The sequence below is a fragment of the Podarcis tiliguerta genome (genome assembly GCF_965153285.1).
Source record: "Podarcis tiliguerta genome assembly, chromosome: Z".
NCBI classification, from domain to species: Eukaryota; Metazoa; Chordata; class Lepidosauria; order Squamata; family Lacertidae; genus Podarcis; species Podarcis tiliguerta.
Window position 1 is genome coordinate 17,292,057 of NC_139553.1, and position 26,525 is coordinate 17,318,581.

The following is a 26,525-nucleotide window of genomic DNA, read 5'->3' on the forward strand; positions in this document are numbered from 1 at the left end:
TTGGTATGTAATGGCCCTCAAAGTATGGGTCATTAAGGTAACAAAGGAAGTGGCTCTGTGCCAGAGATAGCTAGAAAGACAAAAGCCTGGGCTGAGGTGTGTGAGCCAGAAGCTAAAACCAAATAGGTCATGTGGGAGACATAGCCTGATCTTTGTCTGGGTATACCAGTTTGTGGCTATGAGAGAAGCAAGACCTTCTTTGGATGCTAATGCTATGAGCCCCTCCATCATAGGCTCAGGTTCTATACATGTGTAAAAAAGCTTCTCCCCCTGTGTCTTTAATTGATGTGAGTTATTCTGGAAGACAATAATTGTCTACAAAGCAGGATAATATTGTGGCACGCACACCACCCCAATCTCTGGGCTACAGTCTACTACTACATCACATACAGGAACTATTATCTTGAGGTGCAGGAATGCATTTATTTATTTAACTATTTATTTATTTATTTATTTATTCACTGACTCACTCACTCATTCATAGCATACAAATGGTTAGGTGTGGGTGTGAAATTTTAACTATAACACTGATGCAAAATAATTAATACTTTATGCAATGTATAAAGGTAAGGAAAACTTCTTCTGCCTCGCTCAGTTATACAAGCCTCGCCGCTTCTAATTCAGCCCCTGCCCTGAGAAGGACCGACACGTGTCTTTTTTTTTCCTGCCTGCTTCCAACCCATTCGCACATTCAGGCGGCGAACAAAGACGTCGCTCCCCTTTAAGGCGTTTGGCGTCCGCGTTCCCATCCACGCCGCCTGCCTTTTTTGGTTCCTCTCGGCTCTCCGTAGCAGGCGCGCTCAGGTCAGCCTGCTCTCCTCGCCCTTCTAATTCCCGCCCCTTTTTAAGGTGGGCTTCGTCCGTTTTGGGGAAAAAAGAAGAGCATTGTCCCTTTGCGGACACTATACCTTTAAGGGTGGGGCCTCCCTCCCTGGACTGCAACTCCCTTTACGCCTTGGTCGCTGCGCGTAGGGGGCGGGTCGATGGGAAATGTAGTCTGATAACGTCATCGCGGCGAAGCCGGCCCGTGGTAGGTGCGAAGAGCGCATGCGCTTGGGCCACCGCCGCCGCCGCCGCTGCTACCGTCTCTTTCCCTCGAGCTGCAGCCAGCGCGGGTTCCGTGAGTGGTGGGTCGCTTTTTCCCAGCCGTGTGCGTTTAGTGCGCCTGCGCTAGGCCCTCCTCCTCAAGAGAGAGCTGCTGTCGCGGCTTCTGCTGCTGCTGCTGCTGCTGCTTCTCCCGCCGAGCGCTGAGGTGAAGGCGGCGGCGGAGAAAGCGGCGCCTCTAGCCGCCCCTTAAGGTGAGTTCGACTTGTGAGGAGAAAAGCGGCGGCGGCGGCAGCACCTCCGCCTCGTTCGCGGAGAGAGGAACCGGATCGCTGAGGAGGGAAGAGGGTCGGGGAAGGTGGGGGGAGGGTCTGGGCCCGCACCATCCGCCCATTCCTCGCGGGAAAAGCGCACGCGCGGGGGGGAGAGAGCTTCTCCTGCTTGAGCCCAGTAGCGATTTCTTCGGGGTGGGGAGATGCACGCTGGCGCCCCTGCACGCTTCTCCCGCCGTCCTTCCTGCCGCTGCTCCTTATGGGCCACCACGGTTAGGCTTCCCTGTGGCCACGATGCTCGGGCTACTCTTCTAAGTAGTGCCACCGATGGCGAGGATGTCCCTCGCGAGAATGCTGGGTAGTGAGTGCCACCACACTCGTGGCGATGCTCCCGGTGAGGCTGCTGCTTGGCGCCTCCCGAATTAATAAGGCTCCCGGTGGTGGCACAGGTATGGCGATGAGATCATGGATCCCTGCATGCTTGAAGAGGGGGCTGTTAAGTATAGCCCCCAATAGTAATAGTGGGTTGCATCCCACGAGGATTTGCTCAGAGCAGACCCATTGCCGTGAATGGGCCTAAGTTAATCATATGCAGAGTGCGCAGTGGCTCCCCTGCCCTTTCCTTGCGGAGGAAGGGGATTCAGCAGCGTGGAGGGGGGTTCCCTGGGTTGGGTTTGATGAAGTCGCGCAGGGACAGGTTGTGGAGGGAGGAGAACTGAGGACTGATAATGACTCCTTGAGGGATTCAAAAAGAGAGAGGGAAATTCGAACCCCTCACCCAATTGAATATTGGACCATGTGGAAACAGAATCATGGAGTCCTACTGGGTCCTTTCATGCTGAGGTCTATGTTGTCCTCCCCTCCTTTTATTCTCACAACAGTACTGTAAGGTAGGTTAGGCTGAGAGGAAATAATAGAATCATAAAATTGGATTCGGAGTTGGAAGGCCATACAACATCTGTTTAAAAACCTCCAACAAAGGAGAGTCCACCACCTTCCCAGGTAGTCTGTTCCACAACATGAAGTTTACTTTGTTTTTTTAAATAATTTTTTAAAATTTATTTCTCATAGCAAATATCCAGTATCCTAACTAAACATTCATTTTCCAATTTCCCTCCCTATTGACTTCCCTCAGGTTCCTTGTTCTCTGTAAATGTTTATTTAAATCCTGCCAACAAGTCCATATTTTTTTGTTGTTTCTGCAAATATACTGTAAAAGGTTCCCATTCTTTTAAAAAATCACTGTTGTCCTTTTCATGCAGTTTGTCCATTAACTTTGCTAACTCTGCATAATTCATCAACTTTTCTTGCCATTGTTCTTTTGATGGTACATGAAGCTTACTTTGGACTACATATACATAGGATCACACTGCTGATGACTTATCTGCCTGGGATTTGTGAGCTGTGATTTCTCCATTGCAGGGAATTGGACTAGATGATCCTTGGTGTCCCTTCCAACTACAGCTCTATGATTCTATGTCCATTAATCCCGGTGATACTACTTTTGGATAGAACTACTGTTGAATAAAATCCAATTTTCATAATGAGACTGCTAAGGAACTACTAGTACTGGTATACGTCATTTTATTTCACTTTGCAGAGCAGTAGCATTGCTTGGGTTCCTGTTGATTTGAAAGGGGAATGTGCAGGAAAACTTCCTGCTCAGTTGTGTTTAGGGCTATTGTGTGTGTTATCACAATGATATCCCATCTTTTCTACAGGGAGCTCCAAAGTGGTGTACGTGGTTCTTTCTGCCCACCTCCCTATTCTGTCTGCACATCAACCTTATCACGTAGGTCTGGCTAAGAGGCAGTGACTGGTCCCCAAGTTCGCAGCCAGGGAGCTTCATAGCTGAGTGGTGAATTTGAAGCTCTGAGGTTGCCCCAGCCCTCTTGGTAGGTTTGATCATTATTCCTTTGTCTCAGTTTTTTCAGCTCATAAAAATGAGGCAGAGATGGAGGCATCTGTAAGGCATTTAGTTTACTCTAGAGCCTGTACTTGGGTAATAGCAGCAATGGTGCAAAAAGGGGGTGAGACTGAATGTGCTGGGGAGAGGCAGCGGGCGGAACAAGGAATCCCCACTTATGTGTGTCTTGTAATGGAACCCCAGTGTACGTGGTTCCTACAGGGAATCTGCAAGAAAGCCATGGACTCAAAAAGGTTGAGAATCACTGGACCTCAGTACAGTGAACATAATTTTTTTTTTAAAAAAAATGACTTTTATTAAGTTTCTTTTCTCTTAACAAATATCCAATAACATTACTAAACATACATTTTCCAATTTCCCCCCTCCGTGTTGACTTTCCTCAACTACCATTTCTGGTTTGTTACATCAAATGATACATTCTGCTGTTTGTATACTGTAATATGTTGTCACATTGTTAAACTTCTTATTCTCTGTAAATAAAGTTGTAAATGTTTATTTAAATCCAGCCAACGAGACGATTGAATTGTGCTGCTCAGAAACTGAAGGTCTGTTGGGGCTTCTTCTGCCCTCACTGAAGTCCTTTTTGAGCTCCTGAGAGGGTCTTGTTGCGAGCCACAAAAACTCTCCAGTTCTGTCCCGCCATCTATTTGTTTATTTCCTGGCTCTGTGCTTATACGCGGTCAGGTTGGTCATGTGTAAGGTGGGGGTGTGTGTGCCTGTATTAGCGTAGCAGTAATGCTCTTAGTAATAATTCTGCTACTAATTGTTGTGATTATTGTTTGTGGTAGTGATAATGCTCCTAGTAATGTTACTACCACCTATCCATTGAATTATTTAATGTTGGTATTAAAGCAGTGCCAGCAGTAGTGCTAACGCTCTTCCTCCTCCATACCATCCATCATTACCTGCACCCACGGTAGCAGTAAGAACTTAAGGAGATCCCTGTTGCCAGGTCCACCTAGTCTATCATCCCTCCTTTCCTAGTGGCTCCTCTTCCTGCCCACCTTCTGCGGGAGAGACTCCCTGTTTGAACCTTAGAGAGCTGCTGCCAGTTAGTGCAGACAGTAGTGTGCTAGATGAACACAAGGGTTCATTTGACTTTGTTTAGGACAGCTTTCTGTTTTCCTGTGTCTTCTGAACCTCAACTTGTGGCGTGTTTCCTTCAAGCAAGCCACGACATTAACCAAGGTTTGTTCTTGGCTTACCACTTGTGGTTTGTTTGGAGGAAGCAAAAGCAAGAGTCCAGATCTGGGCAGCACAGCAAGGCCAACTCTAGCTTGTTTTGTCTTTAATACATAGGAACAAGGTTGAATTTCTTTTGAGAAGTGAGTGCTGGCACCCTTCTCATTCTGGATAAACCATAAGTTGTTTTAAAACTGTGGCTTAATGTGACATGACGGGCTGTGTGTGTGTAATATAATACATTGCCTGTACTACACCTGGAGGCAAGAGTCCTGCTATATATCTGGTGAAAGCACACCTGTAGCAATGCTGCAGTGAGACGGTTCCCTCTGCAGTAACAGCTCAAATTTCCTAGAATATGAGTGCAGCATTTTATCAGACTTCTTTGGAGACTCAGACATAGAAGACGGGGTTTTGCTGCACGAGCAGCAAACCCTCTTTTCTCCCTAGGTGGTTTGCGGGCTGACCTTTAAACTCCCAAACTCTTAATTTCATTTCATTTCTGAATCTTACTATTAGCATTTGTTGGTATTGCAAACCCAGAAGACTTGATTTCCTAAATCACCCAGACCTTGCATGTTTGAGAGTCTGACTTCCCAGTTTAACAACAGCTTATACATGACAGTTTGTATTACTTTTTGCAGATTTGCACAAAGTAAATGGGAGGCAAGCTTTACCAGCTTTCTGCTTTAAAAATTTCAGATGGAAAATATGTTTAATGGGAAAAAACAATGAAGTGTCTTAATTCAGTTAAGAGTTATAATATATGCAAAATGAGTGACTCTCTGCCATAGCAACTGGGCAGTGCTGAATTAATTAACAGTTGTAGTGGGAAAGGAAACCATTGCCTCTGTTCAGATCCAAATGAATAGACGTGAACTGCTTGATGAATCATAGATCACGTCCGCACTTTTAACACATGTAGCTTTCCCCAGAGAAATCATGGGAACTGTCATTTACCCCTTCACAGAGCTGCAATTCCCAGCACCCTTGACATACTACAGTTCCCAGGATTCTTTGGGGGAAGCTATGGGTTTTAAATGTATAGAATAGATTTGACCTCAGTTGTTTCTCTCTGGACCCTGCCTTTGAAATTGCTTTGCTTAGGTTTGGTCACCTTAAGATCAGTGGCAATAGTGTCTTTTCAGATTGAAATGTACTACTGTCTTTTAATACTGCCTTTTTCTGATGTCAGATTTGTGCCAGTGACTCCCTTGTGCAGGGACTAGCTGTAGCATGCAGAAGGGTCCTGGTAGTAGATTGCTGCATATGCTGTGTTTGGGTCTGAATAGAGACAACGGTTTCTTTTTCGTCTTTGCTGCCACAGTCTACTGCAGCTACCCCTCTGGAAGTTATTTTTGGGGAAAGCAAGTGCAGAACAGGAGAGCAAGTGTTGAAGGACAAAGCCCTGGGGTAGGGCTGGTAACTAGCTTAAAAACCAACCCCTAATTTTTCTCCTGCCTCTCCAGTCAGCGCTTACACAAACACTAAAGAATTTATAACATCAGCTTTAGGAGACTGCCATCACAGTCCAAGACATGGTCACTACAAAGTGTGATAATGGCTTTAAGAAGCTTTAAAATTTGTCATTGGGCATGATTGAACCTCTATGTTCAGAGATGCTCCACCTTGGAATATCAGGTGCTGGTGAGCAAATGGGAAGGCTGTTGCAGGATGAGGTAGACTGTGGTCTGATCCAGCAGGACTCATGTGGGTTGAAGGTGTATTGGTGCAATGGGCTTCTAGTTTTAATTTGGGGTTTGTGTCTGTGATGTGTGCCTTGGCTGCCTTAAGTTTGGAAAACCATTATTTTCTCCCTGTTTTCTTGTAGGAGATACCCTCCTTTGAATTGGCTTGCACTTCCATCCCGTGAAGTGCCCAGATCCTGGCTTGCTAGTTTTCATAGCCATGGCAACAGAAGAGAAGAAGCCAGATTCAGAATCAACCAAAACACAATCAACACCCTCCTCTTCAACCAATCAGAGCAAGGTGTGTGTCAGGGCTTCTGGGCTGTAATTCTGACTGCAAGTTCAAATAGTCTGAGGATGGTAAACTCTTGTGTGTGGACCTGATTTTATGGGGCATGTTTGTTGGATACTGTTCAGTTAAGAGCCCAAACCCAGCTCCGACTCTTCTGTCACTAGAGGCAAATCTAGATTCATTCATAAGGATCTAACTGCGATACTGTTTACTGTTGCCTGCTTATAGGTTGCCTCCCTTTGGAAAGTATCGAAAGGGATTGTAAGGGAAAGTTCTGATCCAGCTCTTTCCAAGCATCTAACACAGGCTTCCTCAAATTTGGCCCTCCAGATGTTTTTGGCCTACAACTCCCATGATCCCTAACTAGCAGGACCAGTGGTCAGGGATGATGGTAATTGTAGTCTCAAAACATCTGGAGGGCCGAGTTTGAGGTAGCCTGATCTAACACAACACAGAAGGTCACACTAAACTTGATCATTTTGATTAGGTCTGGCCCCCATCCATCTTGTGCTCCCTTATCTTTGAGTATTTCTGACTGTTTCCTGAATACATGTTGGGTTTGGATCCTGCCTGCCTGGGACAGCAATAACAGGTGGCGTGGCAGGCCACCTGACAGACCACAGCATGCTAAGTCAGGCTCAGAGAGTCATGCAAGTTTTGTTGGGCTGTTCTTGAGCATCTCTTGTGGTTTTCTTTTCTCAGCCTGCCCCTGTAAAACCAAACTATGCCCTGAAGTTCACGCTGGCAGGACACACAAAAGCTGTCTCATCAGTGAAATTCAGTCCCAATGGGGAGTGGCTGGCCAGTTCTTGTAAGTATCCATTCTGACATGGTCAAGAGGGATCCTTTCCTGACTCCTATTCACATTTATTTCTAGGGCTGTTTCCCAGTTCAAGAAATCTAGTGTTCATTGTGTTAGCATATGCATCAAACAAGTATTTTGAAGCAAGAGCCAAACCCTCTTTGCTTTTTTAGATTATTCGTTCTTGGGGCAAAGATTAGGCATTCTCTCCTGTCCGAGAGGGTGGGAAGCTGCCTTATACATGGTCAGACCATTGGTCCATTCAGGTCAGGATACCATCAATACTGCCTGGCAGCAGATCTCCAGGATTTCAAGTGGGGAGTTATTTTCCAACTCTACCTCAGTTTGCCGAGTATTGAACCTGGGACCTTCTGCATACAGAGCAGTTGCTCTTCCAAAGTGAATGTCCCTTTTTAGATGGTTCTTGCCATTGCTAATTTCGCACTTGGGACTTCCTGCACACTATGAAAACTAAGAGAGGAAGGGGTTTTTTTCTTTTTTTCGAGGGAGCATTTAGAAATACCCTATTTACAGTCTGCATTTGAAACTGAATTATATGCCTTGTGCAAGTCAAGTACATTTGCACAGTTTCATACTCAGATGTGAGAGGCATGAAAATTCTTCTGCTTATATCATATGTTGGTGGGCTGTATTTATGTATTCACTTAAACAAATGCATCTTTATAACCCCCATCTTCTTTAAAAAGAGGGCAAAAAAGAGTATAATCAGAGTTCAAAAATACCTGTATGCCCCCCCCACCCCCACGTTGCAGGGTCAAGGTGCCTAAAATAATTTCTGTTGGTGGATTCTCTTCTTTTTTTTAGCGGCTGATAAGCTTATAAAAATCTGGGGTGCCTATGATGGCAAATTTGAGAAAACCATATCTGGTCACAAGCTGGTGAGTACCTCCCAATTAATAAGGGGACTGGTTGAAGTGTTTGTTGCAGAGTTAACTGGACAAGTGCCCCAAGATGTAACAGCGGCTTCTGCCTATGCAAATAAGGAACTGATGGCTGGTGATTTTTAACCATCTTCTTGCCTGTAGGGATTTAGTCTATGGGGGCATGGGGAATAGGTTACAACAGTTGCTCACTTCAGGAGTAGATCGTCAACCATTTCTGTTGCTTGGGTTGTTTGGTCTTTTTGCCTGCTAGAACATGAGAAAAGTTCATTGCAAAATAGTACATGAGAGCGAAGGAGTTATTTGGCTAACCCTTTTTTTGGTTTCTGTTATGCTCTGCTGCTTGGAGGGAGGGTTTTTTTGTTTTTGCTAGAGGGAGCATTTAGAAATATTATCCTATTTACAGTCTGCATTTGTAACCACCTCATTCTTTGTAAATTGTACACAGTTTATCAGTTAAAAACAGGTGAATGACTTTTTGTAAAAAACTAAACATCATCTGTTGCAGGGAATCTCTGATGTCGCTTGGTCATCTGATTCAAACCTTCTTGTATCTGCTTCAGATGACAAAACTCTCAAAATCTGGGACGTGAGCTCGGTAAGAAGCTTGTAGTTGCATCCCCTACTTGTTTTGCTTACCACCCAGCCATCTTGGAGAGATTCTGGATTCTAATATGACTGTCTATCTATAATGGTGCTCCTGATCCAGCTAAACTCACTTCTGACTTTTCATGGCACTGAATCACAAACTCAGCTTTATCAGGACTACTAGGTTTTCCTGTCCATTGCCCTGAGTCTGCTCTTGGTAGTTAAAAGGCTAGATTAAAAGTTCAAAATAAATTTACCTCAATTTATATCCTGTTCATTTTACAAAATGTTGCCGTGCATAAGTCTGTGCATAAGGAATACATAAAAACTACCGTGGTGCCCCGCAAGACGAATGCCTCGGAAGACGAAAAACTCGCAAGACGAAAGGGTTTTCCGTTTTCTGAGTTGCTTCACAAGACGGATTTCCATATTGGCTTGCTTCACAAGACGGAACGTCTTGCGCCTTTTTTTTAAAGCCGCTAATGCATTCCTATGGGAAACCGTCAATACGCAGCGGTGCTTCGCAAGACGAAAAAACTCGTAGAATGAAAAAACTCGCAGAACGAATTAATTTCGTCTTGCGAGACACCACTGTACCTGTGTGGTTAAAATAAATCTTTAAGGGACCGGTCCTGATAATTCAGACAATGTCAGAGACCCATTTTAGGCAGTAATATAATCCTTTTTGTGTGTGGATTATTATTATTAACAGTCCAAACTGTAAACAAATACCTTCACCCCTTAATGTGGACCCAGCCATCAGATATATAGCCTTTAAATATCTTAAACTGCTATGGAAAATTTAACACACATTTTCCTTCTCATGGGTATTTATGTTCCTGACAACAAAAAGAAGTTTGTGTTGGCTTAACTTTGAGAGCTGTAGTGTACATATTTTCATTGAAATGTGCATGGATAACAAAGCATTTTTTAAGGCCAAGATTAGCGAGTTTATCTTAATGGTTGTTTTGCAGGCTGAATAGCTTTTAAATGCAGTTCCCTTTTTGGTTAACTTTTTGAAGGGGAGATATAGGAATTCCCTTCCTGCATTGCTGGCTCATTGTTGGCCTGTTAATCCTGTTAATAATATAATAATAATATAATAATAATAATATAATATAATAATATATTATATATAATATAATATAATATAATATAATATAATATAATATAATATAATATAATATAATATAATATAATATAATATAATATAATAATAATCCTGTTAATAATATAATAACTGTTAGTGGTTCATTCCACTAATGGTCACCATTGGGGGATGGGGAGCAGGGAACCAGGACATCCTGCAGATGTAGCTTTGTCTCCAGGTGAGCTGACACTGGTTCTCTCCCACCCAATAGCTGAGCATTTTAAACTTGAGTCCCAGTCCGGTGTGTGTTATCTCTAGTGTCTGCACCATATGGTGCTATATTCCTCAACATGCAGCCAGTCCTAAGAATATGGAGCTCTGGCCCATTTACTGTTTTTCATATCTTTTTAGGGGAAATGCTTGAAAACCCTGAAGGGGCACAGCAACTATGTCTTCTGCTGCAATTTCAACCCACAGTCCAACCTCATTGTCTCAGGATCGGTGAGCATTTGCTTTTGCTGAAAAGAGGCAGTGGGTCGCTCTTGCTATCTCTTTCATAAGACAGAAAATGGTGGGCCGAGCTCTGACTCAAATCTTTAGCTGTGTTGCAGCAGGCATTAACTGTTTTGTTTCAGGGCATCATGGTGCTGGTAGGACACAGTTTCCTCTTGCCATGGCAGATATTCAACTAATGTGGGGTGGAGAAGAGAGATATTGGCCAAGCATCTGCTCTGTTGTTGATTTCATCAGTGAACACACCATTGTGATATTTGAGTCACAAAGGTAGAGTCCACAGGCTTATGCAGAGGCATTTCCTTACCTTAGGTTTACACAGGTGCAGAACAGGTGCAAGGAGAACAGGGTGCCTGCTCCTTACCAGGCTAGCTGAAAGCTGAGTTTTTCCTGCACAAGCATTATTGGCTCATTCTTAAAACAGTCTGAGGAAGCGGGTGATCCCAACAATTTCCTCTCACACTCTATTACAGAAATTACATCTCTTCACGTGAGAGCTATCTGTTAAAGCATATACTGTAATTTCCACTAATTTCCAAAATGCATAAAGATGACAAGCCATTTGGATCTGGGCCTCCTGCTGAAAGGCAGGAGTAAGCCCTGTCTATCTCTGCTTTTTGTGAGTTGGGTGTCCCTGCAGTGCACTCTATAGAGCAGCTGCTATATAAGACAGGTAGCTTGTGATGCTCCAGGACAGTTGGAAAGGCCCCCCTGGTTGTTAATTTAAGTCCCAGGGTGAACCTTCACTATCTGTCTCTGCTGTAGTTCACACTCGGATGTTCTGTGCAATGGCTATGTAACAGGACAGCAAGGAAAAGGAACAAATATTGGTAATAAAACTGTTTTTGCAATAGAGGTAGTGTTGTTTGTAAAATCTCAACTGTGCAATAAACCTTGCCCTGATTTCACACAGAGGTGCTTGAACAGTGACTTCTTGCTTTGGAGAGAGGAAGGATGATGGAACCTGATTCTAGGTTTCTTGTGAAGATATTAACCACAGAGAAATCTTGTCCCTGATTTTGTCAATGGAGTTCCTTTACAAGTAGTTGAAATTTTAAGAGACAACACTGAAATCTTCTGAGTTTATTCCTTTGTTTTGTCTCCAGTTTGATGAGAGTGTGAGGATATGGGACGTCAAAACCGGGAAGTGCCTAAAAACCCTGCCAGCCCATTCTGACCCGGTTTCAGCGGTAGGTCCTCTTGGGATGAGTTGAGATGAGCTGGGCTGTCCCTTATGCTCCCCCACCCCCGCCCCATCCCATGACAAAGTTGCCTGCCACCTGCCATCTGTCAGTAACATTTCAAGCTTCTTGAGTGAACTCCTGGTCTTCCAGGCTGAGCAAGTGGAGTAAAATATTGCTGCTGCTGCTGCTGCCGCCGCCTTGTTTGGCTAATGGTTCAGCAGTGTCAGCTGGGGAGGAAAGCTTGCCCTGCTAGATGTGAAATCCTACATCTGACGCTTACTCCAACCATAGGAATACAACACTCCATGCCACAGCAGTCTTTGGCTCCAGGTGGATGTCTTGCACCTTAAATTCTGCAGTAAACATTCAGCAAACTGGCAGAGTCTCTTAAAGAGCAGCAGTGTATTTAAATTGGGTCTTGGTATGGGGCATTCTGGCACCGACCTTAGAGAATTTTCTTCCTGAAAAAGGTGCCTTGTACCACAGATGCAATATTGCCTCTTGCTAAGCCACCAAAATAATGTTTATTTATGTGTGGCAGTATAAATTCAATTAATAATAAATTCTTGCCTCCAGGTGCATTTTAACCGTGATGGCTCCCTGATAGTGTCCAGCAGCTATGATGGCCTCTGGTAAGTGGGAGAAGGAGAGAAGGCTGGGTTTAGATCCTGAGTTTGTGAGGTGGGGGCATTCAGCCACCCCAGGAATGATGGGTAGAGAATGGGTCCCTCTGTCCACAATTTTGACTTGATTTCCAGTCCCTCCCTCCAACCCCCCCAAGAGGCAGCTCTTTTGTTCTCCTGCCGCTAAACTGGCTCAGACTGGCTGTATCTTAAATATTGATAATTTTAAGCCTCAACATTGGAAGAATAGGCTAAGAGGTGTGTGCGCACATGTGTGTGTGCACATGTGCTGTGTATGTGGGAGATCTGTGTCACTTGCTTTAATTATTTAATCTGATGATTATGCAGGTTCTGACCTATAAAAAAGAAAGAAAAAGGAGCTGTCACACAGTGCATAGGGGAGCACACAGCTTTCATGCAAAAGGTCCCTGCAGCATCTATAATCATCGTTTATTTATCTGTCATCTTTACATAGTTATACCATGCTCAGGTCAGCTTACGTAATTACAAAAAAAATCAACCATATTTAGACATAAACAATACATGAAAACTTTTCAATAAGTATAGAAGGATTTTTTTTTTTTACAGAAAACCCAAATAATTCATAAAAGGTCTAACAATAAAAATAGAAAAGCCTTATTCCATTAACAGCAAAGCTTATATTCTCTCTCTCTCTCTCTCTCTCTCTCACACACACACACACACCTTGATTAAACCTTGACACCCTCAACAGAGACGCCTTCATGTCCCACCCCACGAGTCTCTAAGCCAGGCATCCCCAACCGTCGGCCCTCCAGATGTTTTGGACTACAATTCCCACCATCCCTGACCACTAGTCCTGTTAGCTAGGGATCATGGGAGTTGTAGGCCAAAACATCTGGAGGACCGTAGGTTGGGGATGCCTGCTCTAGGCATTCTGAACAGTAGGTCCTGCAGGACTCACATTTAAGATGATCTCTGGCCCCTTCAGCAGCAACAGCGCTTGCAGGACTTGTTTGGAGCTCTCTCAGGCCAGGTGGGAATAGCTCAGCAAAGCAGGGAGCAGGTCACCCACAAATACTTCAGCAGTTAAGAGCAGATGATACACCAACTGTCTGATCCTCTGCTTTTGCCAAACGTGTGTGTTGTCCCCCTCGGCTCTCTCCCCCAATCATAGTTTTTTGTTGCCTTACTAATGGTGACTTTCATCTTCACCTTGCAGCCGAATCTGGGATACAGCATCAGGACAGTGTTTGAAAACACTGATTGGTAAGTTTTTTGTGTGCGTGCTCCAAAGGCCCCTGCTAACTTATCCCACAATAATAGCCTTTCATATGAAAATGATGGTTTCTCTTTCCCTTCGCTGCAGATGATGACAACCCCCCTGTGTCTTTTGTGAAGTTCTCTCCCAATGGCAAATATATTCTAGCGGCAACGTTGGACAAGTAAGAGTCAAGGGGTGTTGTGCTGCTTTTTCAGAGCAAATAACTAATTATTGTGGCAGGGTTGCTCAGCTTTATCAAAGAAACAAAACTTCCAAATACAGGGGCATTACACCTCCTGATTTACTAGATCACAGCCATACGTATTTAAACATTAGCTAAACTAGCACAACAGCTTGGAGAAAGAAGTATGCAGTCATAACCATCCAGACTTCATTCTTGTTGAAAGCTTTGAATATGTTTCTGCATATATATTGCGCTCTCATTTTTCTGGCCAATTTGAAACCTAAGATAAAAGACCACTCTTTTCAGTTCCAGGGATCCATTCTAGAAGATGAGAAGTAGCGGTGGGAACAGAGTGATTGTAAGGGCAAGTTGCTGAAAGGGTGAACTGTGAGAGTTCAGAAACATATTAAACTCTAGTGAGGAGGGAGTTGAACAGATATCTGAGTGCGGGAGGTGCAATGAGCTCACAGAAAATTGGCCACGGCAATACAATGAATGGCAATGGGAGAGAGAAGTCACTCTAAAGTTTAGATGAGAAGAAAGTCTCTTCTGTGGGTAAAGAGATAAAATATGATAGACATTTGATGAAGATGCTTAAAACTAGTAGATACAGTGGTACCTCGGATTACTGAAGCTTCAGGTTACAGACTCTGCTAACCCAGAAATAGTACCTTGGGTTAAGAACTTTGCTTCAGGATAAGAACAGAAATCGCGCAGCAGCGGCGGGAGGCCCCATTAGCTAAAGTGGTACCTCAGATTAAGAACAGTTTCAGCTTAGAACGGATCTCCAGAACGAATTAAGCTCTTAACCCGAGGTACCACTGCAGTTGCTTTAGATAGGCATGAGGATGTATGAAACATCTGAACACCCTAGAAGCCTAGATACTATTTTAAAGTATTGTGCTTCATTTCCCTGTCTTTTTCTCCAGCACTCTTAAGCTTTGGGACTACAGCAAAGGAAAGGTGAGTCTTGATATTTTCCTTAACAGAGAACTTACTAGGGGAAGTCTTTTTAATAAATGTTTCGGTTGGCTGGTTGGTTCCCCCCACCTTTTACTTACAGTCTGTGTGTGTTAACTCAGAAATAACTTTCTGTGTGTGTTAACTCAGAAATAACTCGCTGGGTTCAGTAGGGCTACTCCGTAGTAAACGTTTTAAGACTCCAGCCATAGGTTATTATTGTAATTTTTCAGTTCTATACCGCTTTATATTTTCAAGAAAAAAATCTCAAAGTGATTTACAGCACATTAAAATAACAATCCACAGTAAAAGATTACTGAAGAAAGTAAAACAAGTAAAAATGTGATCTTAAAAATGTGTCACTGGAGTGAATTGTGCATTGATTCACATGCTGGGGGGGGGGCAGGGAAAGATGACTGTAATTGGTAAAATGTCCAACTGAATTGTTAAATATATCAACGTTGACAATATACACAATTCATTTTTTGCTTTTCTATCTTGACAAACAAAAACAAAAAAGGCCAAAGATGATTATAATGGCACCCGCAACCTACGTTTAAGGGGCCATTTGGCGAATAGCTTACACATCTGAGTTTCTAACACTGGTGAGCACAGGTTGCTGGATCCAGCATCTAAGCTCTTATTATGTTCTGTTGTAAAGCTCAGTCAAGGAAATGTGCTTGAGAGCTTCTTTTTCTGCCTCTGACTTCTGTGGTGTATTCTGTGGTCTTTTTATATTCCAGTGCCTAAAGACCTACACAGGCCACAAGAATGAGAAGTACTGCATCTTTGCCAACTTCTCTGTTACTGGTGGAAAGGTGAGAATTTCTTTTTCTGGGCTGCTTTGAAAAGGGTTTTGGGCCTAAATCCTCAAAATCAACTCATGGTTTTGCTTTGAAAGTAAACAGGGATGCTCAGTCCTTCTAAACTGTTCTCTAGAGCTCATTAATAAAAAATCCTGCATGCATCATTTTAGTTGGCCTGGGATGAGGTTGCTCCTTCTTCCCATTTTAATACATTTGTTTTCTCCCTCATTTAGTGGATCGTTTCTGGTTCAGAGGACAACCTGGTTTACATTTGGAACCTCCAAACGAAAGAGATTGTACAGAAGCTGCAAGGGCATACAGGTGGGAGGTCCCAGAATATTTTAAGTGGTTTACCCCCAAGTGGTGTGAACTCACAACTATTTTGGACTGCTTACTTAGCTAGGAAAGGAAGACCTGACTAAATAGGATTCCCCCACCCCCCAGCAAGCATCCCTCTCCAGTGTCTCATGTCTTTAGAGGGGTTGCTCTAGAAGTGTGTTGAAGATGGTTCACTGAGGACTAGTGAACTTGCTTCTGAATGCTTTGGTACAGAAATTCTGTCATGGGTGTGTCCTTGACTTTAAAGGAGTAATTGTATTTGATTAATCAAGAAGATTTCTTATCCTTCATAATCAGTTCGTAGTAGAATACAGTGGACCCTCCGGATACGAACTTAATTTGTTCTGGGGGTCCGTTCACACCCTGAAAATTACGCGCAGAGTGCTTCTGTGCATGGCGAAACCCAGAAGTATACACTTCCGGGTTTGCCGTGGCTGTAACCCAAAGATTCTGTATACATCGAGAGCGATACGTAAGTAGAGGTACGACTGTATACAATTTTAAAAATTATTACAACTATAAAATGCACAAAAACTTTTCTAGGTGGAACAGAGCAGTGTAAATTCATCCTGCTGAATGAAATTCCTTAACTATTAGAAGATAGGGTTGGCAAGCAATTAGGGCAGGTCCATTATAGCTTAGTGGTTAGAACATCTGCTTTGTATGCAGTTCCAGGTTCAATCCCCAGTCTCCTGGTGCAGGGATGGGAGAGATTCCTACATGAAACCTTGGAAAGCCACTGCCAGTAAGTGCAGACAGTACTGAGCTAGCAGCAAACTTTTGTGGGTTTATTTTGCAGGTTACCTTCAACAATCGTCCACTAACCCAAGCAGATTGATGTTTTGTTTTGTTTTTTTACTAAATCACTGGATGACCATGCCTTTTGTTGCTTTCTGTCTCTCCCAACAGATGTTGTGATCTCTACAGCTTGCCATCCAACGGAGAACATCATTGCCTCAGCAGCTCTAGAAAACGACAAAACAATTAAACTTTGGAAGAGTGACTGTTAAAATGCTTTCAGCATCACTTCAGAGACTGCTGGGGGGTGTCTGGAAAACATGGGGGTATTTTGTGTTTGTGTTTTTTGAAGACCCATTTGCCAGGAAACAAAGCAACCTTTGAGAAGATGATTTCTCCTAGTCTTTGCCCCAAAGAACTTCTCTCTTTGGCTTGTCTCCAAACTGGGCAAATATAGGTTTTTTGTGGGGGGGAAATAATAAAAAGGTTCTGTTTTCTTTGATGAATTGGCGGCTTTTCCTATTGGGAAGCCATTAACTATTCTCTCCTTGGAGAATTAGATGGCATCCTCATTCCTTGGAGGGAACAGTGTCTCCTAACAGCAACCACCGCCAAGTCATAAACTTAGAAAGAATCTGGATATGTTAACATTCTTAAAGAAAAAGAAAAAAAGATCCAGGCAGGTAGGCCCTAGTACCTAAAACTTTAAATAGAAGAGCCATGGTGGCTCATTACTAAAGGCAATTTTTTTAACGTGACCAAACAAGTGTTCTTTTGCCTTGCGCCTCTTCTCATGTCCCACCCACCCAGGTTTCCAGAACCTGTGATTAAATCACCCTTTCTTTGTCCTTCTGTGTAATGCACCCTGTTCATCATGCTCTCTGATAGATGCTACTTGACAGTAAAAGTCTATTCATGCTTTTCACCCCACTCCCACCCCAAATTATCTGTTCAACCTCTGTCCTCAAAAGTCCTTGCTTGTGGCTTTTTGTTTGTTTTTACTTAAAAAAAAATATTCTGGCAAATTTCACAAACTCTGTACAGTTATTTCAGTGTAAAAAACAAAAGAAAAACACTTTTTTAATCTTGGAAACCTCATTGTATGAGCTTGTATTTGCTAATGGTATGGCTTTATTCTACCCCCCCCCCCCTTCCACATTGGTATATTCCTTTTCTACCCTTTCTTCCCTCCTCTGCGCTTATCAATATTTTACACATCAAACCTGGTTACCATATGCACAATAAAAAGGTGGGATTTTTTGTGAATTGGTCGTCATTCAAGTGGACTGGTGTACAGTGTCTCTGGATGTGGCCCCTGCCAATTCCTTGTATGGACCACAATTCCTTGGGGTCACAGCTGATTGCCTCATGACCTGCTTCCAAAGACAAAAACCAGCGTGCAGTGGAAGGAACTGAAGACGAAATTATTATACATTCAGATTTATTACATGCTCTTCCCCATCTCTTCCTAAGGCAGGTTACAATTTAAAAATCAGTGTTAACTTCAGCCATAGGAGTAGGGTGGGTCCTGAAAATATCAAAAGCTCAGGGTAATGAATGCATTGAAGGAAACTCACTTAGCTATTGCTGAAGAGACACTGAAAATAGGCTTTCCTACACAAGAGAAGCCTGCAGGACCAGGTCAGTTGCCGCCCATCTAGTCCAGCATCCTGTTCTCACAGTAGTCAGCCAGATGCCCCAAAGGGAAGCCCATAAGCAGGATCCAAAAACAAGAGCCCCCTCCCCTCCTGTGGTTCCCAGCAATGTAGTCAAAAGCAGCGCTGCCTTTGACCATGAAGGTAAAGCATAGCTAGTAGCCATTGAAGCCTTCTCCATGAACTGGTCCACTCCAGCCCAATCTTTTAAAGCTGTCCAAGTTGGTGGCCAGTTATCTTGGCAGCTGTGATTTTAGGGATTTTTTAGGGACACTTGAACTTCTTAGGATGATGTACTGACACCCATTTCCACTCAGAGGAGATGGCCATGGAAGAGACCAGCTTCTGTTAGTACAGTTTGTTAAGTTCCCTAGGTCTGACTGGTGTACAGGATGTATGTGTCTGTATATATGTATACACCTGGAGCTCTGCTCCTTTACATCTGCAGTTGAGGCAGCTTGCCTTGGTAATGGACTGGATGAGAGCCAGCAAACGAGCTCAATCCCAATACGACGGAGGCAATCTTAGTAGGCAGTTCCCTAGACCAGATGGTTGGGAGGCTGCCTGCTCTTGATGGGATTACATTCCCTCTGAAGGAGCCAGTATGCAGCTTGGGGATACTCCAGGATCCATTGCTGTCATTTGAGGCTCAGGTGGCACAGAGTGCCTTCCATCAGCTTTGACTGGTGGCCCAGCTGTGCTACCAGTCAAAGCGGGACAGATAGCCTAACTTCTGCTGCCTATGCTCTGGTAACCTCTGCTACTTGGGCTGCCTCTGAAGACTGTTCAGAAACTTCCACTGGTGAAGAATTCAGTGACCAGGTCGTTCACCAGAGCAATACAATTTGAGCATATAATGCCAATCCTGGCCTGACTGCACTGGCTGCCAATTAGTTTCTGGGCTCGATTCAAAGTGCTGGTTTTCACCTATAAAGCCCAGGACAAGTCAGCAATACTTCAAGGACTGCTGCTCCCCATATGAACCAACCCAGACTCTGCAATCACCATCTGAGGCCCTTCGTGTGCCTCCTTGATCAGAGGTCTGGAGGGTGGCGACATGAGAACAGGCCTTTCCTGTGGTGTTTCCTTAGTTGTGGAATGCTCCCTAAGAATGTTCACCTGGTGCTTTCCTTACATTAGGCACATTCCTCTTCTTTCAGACCTTTGGTTAATTAAGCAATATATGGCCTTTTAAACTGTATATATGCTGGGGAGAAGGGGTGTTGTTCCTATGTTATGCTTTTTCTGTTTTTCTATTGTAAATTGCCCTGTGATCCTCTCATGAAAGGCACTATATAAATTTAATAAATAATATATTAATAATAATAAAACATCACACTTAGTGGTATTGGTGAGGAATGAAAGGGATGGCCACAAGTACATACGTGGATTCATTTTACATAAGGTTGACCAGTACTTGTGCCCAATTCAGATTCACCCCCTGACCACAGCCACATCTATTTAAACATCAACATTTAACTTCAAGTATCTGAAAAGATGCTATAGGTGAAGCATTAGTCAAGCTTGTTTTTTGCTGCTCCAGAGGGCAGGACTTGAAACTATAGATTCAAATGACAAGGAATAGGAGTCCAGCTAAACATTAGGAAGACCTTCATGGTGGTAAGAGCAGTTCAATATTGGAACAGGCTACCTCAGAAGGTGGTGCTCTCCCTTCCAGGTTTCTGAGCAGAGGTTAGATGGCCACCCATCAGGGGTTCTTCTTTGCTGTGATTCCTGAATTGCAACAGGTTGGACTAGATGGCCCTTTAGGTGGGGATCCCTTCCAAATCTACAATGCTATGATTCTATTTATTGTATTAATATTCCACATTTCCTTCAGTGAGCTCAAGGTGGTGGGCATAGCCCTCCTCATAAGAATCCTGTGAGGTGGGTTAGACTGAATCTTTTCCCAGTCTATGTGCTTGTTTACCCACCCAAGCTTACATAAAATCAATATTAAGTTGCCCCACTACTTCTATGGATGCAAAAACAATAATGGGACATTTTATTTTTACGGAGCTTCGCTGCTGCTAATGTTTGAGTTTTCATTCTTGGAGTTGCACTGTTTGTTCCCCCTTCTGCAAAACTGGCCAACCTCATCAGTAAAAAAAATGGTTAGATGCCACAAAGTAATTGGCAATATCTTACACGCCTCTTTCATCCTTAGCATTCTCTCCTTTTATGCAGCACGGAAGTATGGGATACATATATTTTAAATTTTACGGGGAGCCAGTTTAGATTATCTCTCTCTCCCCTCAATAATGCTTTAATTACCTGCCTTTCTCATTTACATCAATCAATCAATCAATCAATCAATCAATACACACACACTGAGTATTTCATTTAACAGCTACGGAACGCTTCATTAAGAAAACAAATCTGCACGACATAAAAATTCAGCTGCTTCCTGACCATATCGTCCTAAAATATGTATTCTTTTAACCAATCGAAAGTTAAGACTTTGGAAAGCTATTAGAATTCAGGAGCAGATTAACCCCGTCCCTGTTTTGTACTATTGGAAAAATAAACACGAGGATTATTTAAAGCCTGGTCCTCCTTTATGCTTAAATTCAGGGCAGGTTTACTTAAACAACTGAGTATTTAAAAGTAGAATAATTTGGATGGGTGGCCGGGCGATGGAAATGAAGGATGAATCCTCGATTCCGAAACGTCCGATAGATTTACTCGACATGTTAACATCGGGTAAAAGTCGTCAGAGAGGCTTTTTCTTTTTCCCTCTTCCAAGATGGCGACCTTAGTGAGTATGCATCAGAGAGTTTAGGTTGAGAGTTCGAATCCTCACCCCAACCAAGGCTAATTAATTGTATTTTCATTTGGAACATATATTTCATTGCTTTTTAACTGAGAAAGTGAGAAGTGACTTTTTTTTTTAAGAATACGTGTTTATATTTTGCTCATTCTGAAAATAATTTCTATGATTTTGCTAAAAAAGCTCAACAACTTTTCTGTCTGGATTTTTACTGTTTGAAATATGGGAACCTACATTCTGTCTCTGTATACAGTGATTTGGTATACAGTGATCTGGTAAAAGTGGGGAAACTTGTGTGTTTCACTTATTTGCAAAAATACGGGAGCAACCACTGCGTGTTTCTTCATTTCAGCAATCCTGAAATCTTCTCAACACTTATTCATATCACGCTGAAAAACTTTACAAAAAATGTTACAGGTACTTGTTTTAAAATTCTGCTGATTTTATCAACATGTTTGATAATTTTATTGCGTCTGTTGGTTTTTAAATTTGATTGACTTTATTGGTTGTGCTAACTGCTTAGGCACTTTGTGCTCTTGATTAAATAAACCCTCTATATAACTTTTCTAAAATAAAATGGGGTCCAACTGAATTGAGTCTGCAATCTCTCACTCTCCCCACCCCCACATCCTAGGAACTGTAGTTTACACCTGGCCACCTGGCAGAACTACAGTTCCTAGCAACCTTATCAAATGACAGTCCCCAGGAAGGGGGGGGGGTCATGTGTTTTAAATGTGTGCTGAATATGCTTTAAAGTGCCGTTTTAGGGGTCTCAAGGCATATGAAGCGATCGGCTAAGTGGATCGAGTACAGTTAGGAAACAAAAGCGACAAAAAGAACAGAAGGAAATTCTCAAACGTTTAAAGCCAATCCCGTCATACGGCTTTGTAAAGCAGGGAGAAACAGCACTACATAATCCCTCAGATGTAGAACATTCCTGTTTACAAACAGAAGAAAATCAAATAGACTTCACTGTGCAGTCTGAGCAGACTCAGTTCGTACTTAACCAAAGCCATATGCGAAGAGGTTATCCATTTGATGGCTAATACTGTTTGAGAAGCAATACTGAGCAACATCCAACAGGCAGGTTATTTTCATTTATTAGTTGATTCAACCCCTGATGTTTCCATTGTTGATCAACTTGCTGCCATTGTTAGATATGTTTCTCCTAGTGACTTGAACGCTTTCTGAGGTGTTTTTTTGTTTGTTTTGTTTTTTGAAATGAAAGATCACACCGGGTGAAAGTACGGCTGAGATGACACTGAACTACATCAGTGAACTTGAACTAGATTTCAGTAAATGTAGAGGACAATCATATGACAATGCAGCCGAAATGGGTGGAAAGTATAATGGTGTTCAGCAACAAATTCTGGAAAGGAACAAGTTTGCAAAATTTGTTCCATTCTCTAAATCTAGTTGGACGAATCGCAGATGACTTGTGCATGGATGCAGTGAATTTTTTTTTGGCCACAATATATTGTTTTTGTTTTTTTCTCAGCTTCTACAAAAAGATGGGCAGTGCTAAAAAAAACCAACCTTGCCTCTTCAGTCAAAATTTCCTAAACATTTACCCGACACAATATGAGAGGCTCCTGCAGCTGTTAGCGAAAGTTATGCTTACGCTGCGGAAGGGCTCCATGGCTTTATCTCTGTGCCAGGAAGAAGAAGCTCAACCTGTGCCATTCCTGCCTGCCAAAGCTGCATCAAGATTAAAAAAGGCCCCAGAGCAGGTCAAGTGGTGGTAATTAACCAGCCTTTCAAATATATTAGGCTCTCCTCCCTACCCCTTAAAATCAGAAACAGCTGGCAAACATCTTAGCAAAGGCCCAAGCACTACGGGATTTATTTATTTATTTTGACTGAGCAGGGGGAAATGACTATGATGAAATCAGATCGGTTGTGTGTGTGTCCAATATGGAATGATCTCTAAGAAGGATTGCCAGGCAAAAACCGTCTAATCTGTGCATGGCTTATCCGCCTTTCTGGGGATCCCAAAGGTTTAAGTGAGAACATGAACACCCTCCGGGCTTGTTAATAGAGGCTGCCCCCCCCCCCCGCCCCTTTCTTGATCAGTGTCGAGCAGCAACAGGTTTCCCTGTTCACCCCTCGCCCCCCACAAAATTACTAAGGGCAGCTTTCTGGAGAAATTGCTGCTTCTTTACACTGAGACTTAATGAAAAAGGAAACCCATGTGATTCCCTAAGTGGGGAGAGGGAAAGGTGAGCCAGGTTTGCAAAGAAAAGAAACCCAAAGCCACCTCTACCTTTTATTAAAAAATGGAGGGTTGGGTATTGTTACCGGAAAAATCCGAGGGCTCCCTTGGACAAAAAGTAAAGACACCAACCAGAGTGAATTGGAGCAAATCAGCAGCCTGTAGGCTTGGCCTTTATTGTACTGTTGCAGCAGGGTGTTCCCCTCACTCGCAGGAGAGAGGAAAGACCCAGAACAATGGTGTGCAAGACCTTATAAAAACTTTTGAAATTCCCCTCCTCTAGGTCAAGCCCACCCCCAGAAACATCATGCATACATTACAGAAAGGAGGGGTTGAGGGAGGAGTTGTGGTGGTAACCTGAGTGTCTTGTCACCTGGCTGGTTCCCCTCTTTCCCCCTCCCCAGGAGTCATTTTCTGAAGACAAAAGGTAGTCGCAGTTTCCTGCCCCCTGAGGGGGAATCCAATCACTGTTCTTTTGTTATAGTCCGTGTTGAATCCACTCGTGTATGCAGTCTGTTGTGTAGTTGATGGTCTTCTGTCTAGGACCGTCAGGGTTGGCATAGCAACTGGGCAGGGCTCCTGTGGATGTGCTGCTATGCTCAAGGGATTATGGTGGTCTGTATCAAACCTTGCCCATTTTGTAGTCCTTCCTTCATGGAGTAAAATAAAAGTGGAACAGTGCAAATCTGATGTATGGTTGATTTTCTATGAATTTATAACAGAAGTGTAGCGTATGTAGTGTGTGACTGTGAGTGTGTGTGAAGTCTGTACAAACTGAATGATGGGTGGTGGTGGTTCCTGCTACAGTATGTTCTCCCTCCCTCCCCACCCCCCGCCAGTTTCCGAATGGAAAGAGACTGCAGGGGTTCCTGCGCTTACCTGGGGTCCAGACATGAAAATCAGCAGAGACTGTGGTATCTTTGGGATATAGGGTTTTATCTGCACACATCTATATGCAACCTGAGCATAGGATGGAGAAGCTCACAGCACTGACACCCAAACAGATCTTGTTACCCAACTGAGTTTCTAGGAAAGCCCCAAGCCGCTGCTTTCGGTCCAGAACACAACAAGACATGTCTCTGTTTCTCTAGCTTCCAGCACCACTCTCTCACGCACATCTGCCCTTGGCCTACCGTTCTCCCTCCTAGGATGAAGAGGCATCCAGCCATGTGAGATGGGGAAAGGCCCACCCATTTGTCACTATGGCAACAGAGCTCACTCTTTGGGCATGTCAATGGCAGTGCTCAACTGGCCTGCCAAGCTTTAACAAAGCAGCTGGTTCTGCAGATTTTCACTAATCGATTCCAACCTCATAGGATCACAAGTTTGGAAGGGACCCCCCAAATAACATCCAGAATGACACCCCTCCCCCAAAGCTATGGCAGATACACCATGAGACTTACCAATGTTTTTTAAAGAAATGTAATTGTCTCCACGGTTATTTCTGAAAGCAGCCTGGATTCTATGGTTGTGATTCGATCACATAACTGGCAAGTTCAAGTCTGCACAATCAAAGGTGTCTTAGTGCTCATGTTCCAAACACACTTCTCTGCCTCCCATCCATGCAACCTTTTGCAATAAGGAAAGTGATGGGGAAAAGCTACTAGAAATTGTATGATAACCATTGTTTGACATAACCACATCTAACCTCCAATAGATCAGAAGGAATGCACAATAAATAAGCTGGCTCATCTCCTCACAGTGGGTAACCTCTGACTACCTGAATGTTGCTGAACTACAACTCCCATCAACCCTAGCAAGCATAGACAATGTTCAGGGGCCAAATGTTCCCCCACTCCCATAGTGAACAATAAAAGAATGCATTTCTTCAAATATTTCACAACAGTTTAGTGGGGTTGATATTACTGTGGTTGATATTAACTATGGTTTGCTTAAAGAAGTTCTGTTTTAAAAAGGATATTGACAAGCTGGAAGGTGTGCTGAGGAGGAGGGTGACCAAGATGACTGAGGGTCTGGAAACCAAGCCTTATGAGGAACGGTTGAGGGAGTTTGGTATGTTTAGCCTGGAAAAGAGGAGACTTGAGAGGAGATATGATAGCCATTTTCAAATATCTGAAAGGCTGTCACGTGGAAGATGGAGCAAGCTTCAGAGGGCAGGACCCACACCAATGGATTCAAATGACAAGAAAGGAGATTCTGACTAAACATGAGGAAGTCCTAGTAACAACTTAATAATAGCTTTCTGACAGTAAAAGTTGTTTGAGGGTGGAACGGATTCCCTCAGAAGGTGCTGGACTGTCGCTTTCATTGGAGATTTTTAAGCAGAGATTGGATGGCCATCTGTCAGGGATTCTTTATCTAGGATTCCTGCATCGCAGCAGGTTGGACTAGATGGTCCTTGGGGTCCCTTTCAACTATACAATTCCATGATTCTATGGTTTACACATGACAAGAGGCTTGCTTGCTTTAGTAATACTGTTTCGGGCCTAATCAGGGATCACGAAAGCCAGCCGCAAATGAATTCTGGCGGGGCGTCCCCCTCTTTCCATCTCTGTTGCTCGAAGGTCTTCATTTTAGCTTTTAAAATTAGCTTGACGCCTGGCTTTCTGTAATAATTTTTTCCCCGTGTTTACCAAGCCATCGTAAACATTTGCTCTCTCTCTCTCTGGGGTCTTCTGTTGGTTTGCAAAGATGCAGGTGAGAGAGCTGGAAAAGTGGTGGTGGTAGGGGCGGGGGGCAGTGGGGGGGAAGAAGACTGGGGAAGCTTTCCCTGCTTAATCCAACTGAATTAGAGGATTTTGAAGTGGATTTAGAGTTAAATCTTGATTAGGGAGAATTTCTCTCCCAACAGCTTCTGCATGGTTTGTATTAATGGGTAGTGATCCTGGGCCGAAGAACTAGGACAGATATAGCTAAGGGAAATGTAACACACATATGCTAGCGTCTGTTCATCAACGAGGAAAATTTCTGAGGAGGTGGAGGAGGAAAGGAACTCTCTCTCTCTCTGTGTGCACCTGCTAATTTCTAACACCAGGCTGATTATTATTATTAAAGAGATTTAACCAAAAGATCTCTCTTGCACACAAAGAGGTTTCTGAAGACCTGGGATTCCGAGCTGAGAAGGACTAAGGAGATCTCAATGATTTAAGGAATCCAGAGTCTGCTCTGTCTTCAGTCTCTACACACACAAAAATTGATTATTATTATTTTACGGGGAAAAAGAAGCCTCTACAGTAGGTATCTGGAATCAGCAATCCCTCACGATGTTAGGAGGTGTGTTATTGAGCGCTGCCTACGGGATGCTGTCTCTGGCGATGACGTCTTCTCTGCTTCCTGTTGGTAAGTCCTTCTTTTATCATTAACGATGCACTCGGAATTCAAATTGTGCACAGAAGCCAGCTTCCCCTCACCTCTATTTTTTATATATTTAAGCAATTTAAATGCCACTTAAAACCCAGACTCCAATAGGTTACAATAATGGAATGTTGCTTCCCTGAAAGTCCTCAGCGATCAGACAGGAAGTTAAGGCATGAACACAGGGGGTTTTTCA

At 43.3% G+C, this 26,525-nt stretch overlaps 2 protein-coding genes across 4 annotated transcripts in view; both read left to right on the forward strand.

The window, feature by feature from the left end:
* Nucleotides 1-1,006: 1,006 nt before the first annotated feature.
* WDR5 (WD repeat domain 5) lies at nucleotides 1,007-17,643 on the forward strand. Of its 2 annotated transcripts, XM_083424179.1 has the most exons (15): nucleotides 1,007-1,298; nucleotides 3,038-3,211; nucleotides 6,257-6,414; nucleotides 7,108-7,216; nucleotides 8,033-8,106; nucleotides 8,618-8,707; nucleotides 10,199-10,288; nucleotides 11,407-11,490; nucleotides 12,061-12,116; nucleotides 13,309-13,355; nucleotides 13,456-13,531; nucleotides 14,464-14,497; nucleotides 15,238-15,312; nucleotides 15,534-15,621; nucleotides 16,549-17,643. In XM_083424179.1, the coding sequence occupies exons 3-15, from the start codon at nucleotides 6,334-6,336 to the stop codon at nucleotides 16,647-16,649; spliced, it is 1,005 nt and encodes a 334-aa protein (XP_083280305.1). In that variant the 5' UTR covers nucleotides 1,007-1,298; nucleotides 3,038-3,211; nucleotides 6,257-6,333; the 3' UTR covers nucleotides 16,650-17,643. The 2 variants fall into 2 exon arrangements, with proteins under 2 accessions (XP_083280305.1, XP_083280306.1); XM_083424180.1 differs by lacking the exon at nucleotides 3,038-3,211 and having other exon boundaries at nucleotides 1,189-1,298.
* Nucleotides 17,644-25,760: 8,117 nt separating this feature from the next.
* The window catches only part of LOC310669681 (uncharacterized protein), a 38,887-nt gene continuing 38,122 nt past the window's right edge, over nucleotides 25,761-26,525 (forward strand). For both annotated transcript variants that reach the window (XR_014507259.1, XM_083424148.1), the window contains exon 1: nucleotides 25,761-26,314. Coding sequence is in view for 1 of the 2 variants with exons in the window: in XM_083424148.1 (XP_083280274.1) it covers nucleotides 26,239-26,314 (76 nt within the window). In the remaining variant the exon portion in view is untranslated. The remainder of the gene's footprint in view (nucleotides 26,315-26,525) is intronic.

Excerpts from the sequence above, each read along its gene's own strand:
- WDR5 (XM_083424179.1), top strand. The coding sequence starts at position 6,334 with ATGGCAACAGAAGAGAAGAAGCCAGATTCAGAATCAACCAAAACACAA. Across the intron at positions 8,708-10,198 it reads AAATCTGGGACGTGAGCTCG|GGGAAATGCTTGAAAACCCT; the intron begins GTAAGAAGCTTG and ends ATATCTTTTTAG. Across the intron at positions 11,491-12,060 it reads ATTCTGACCCGGTTTCAGCG|GTGCATTTTAACCGTGATGG; the intron begins GTAGGTCCTCTT and ends TCTTGCCTCCAG.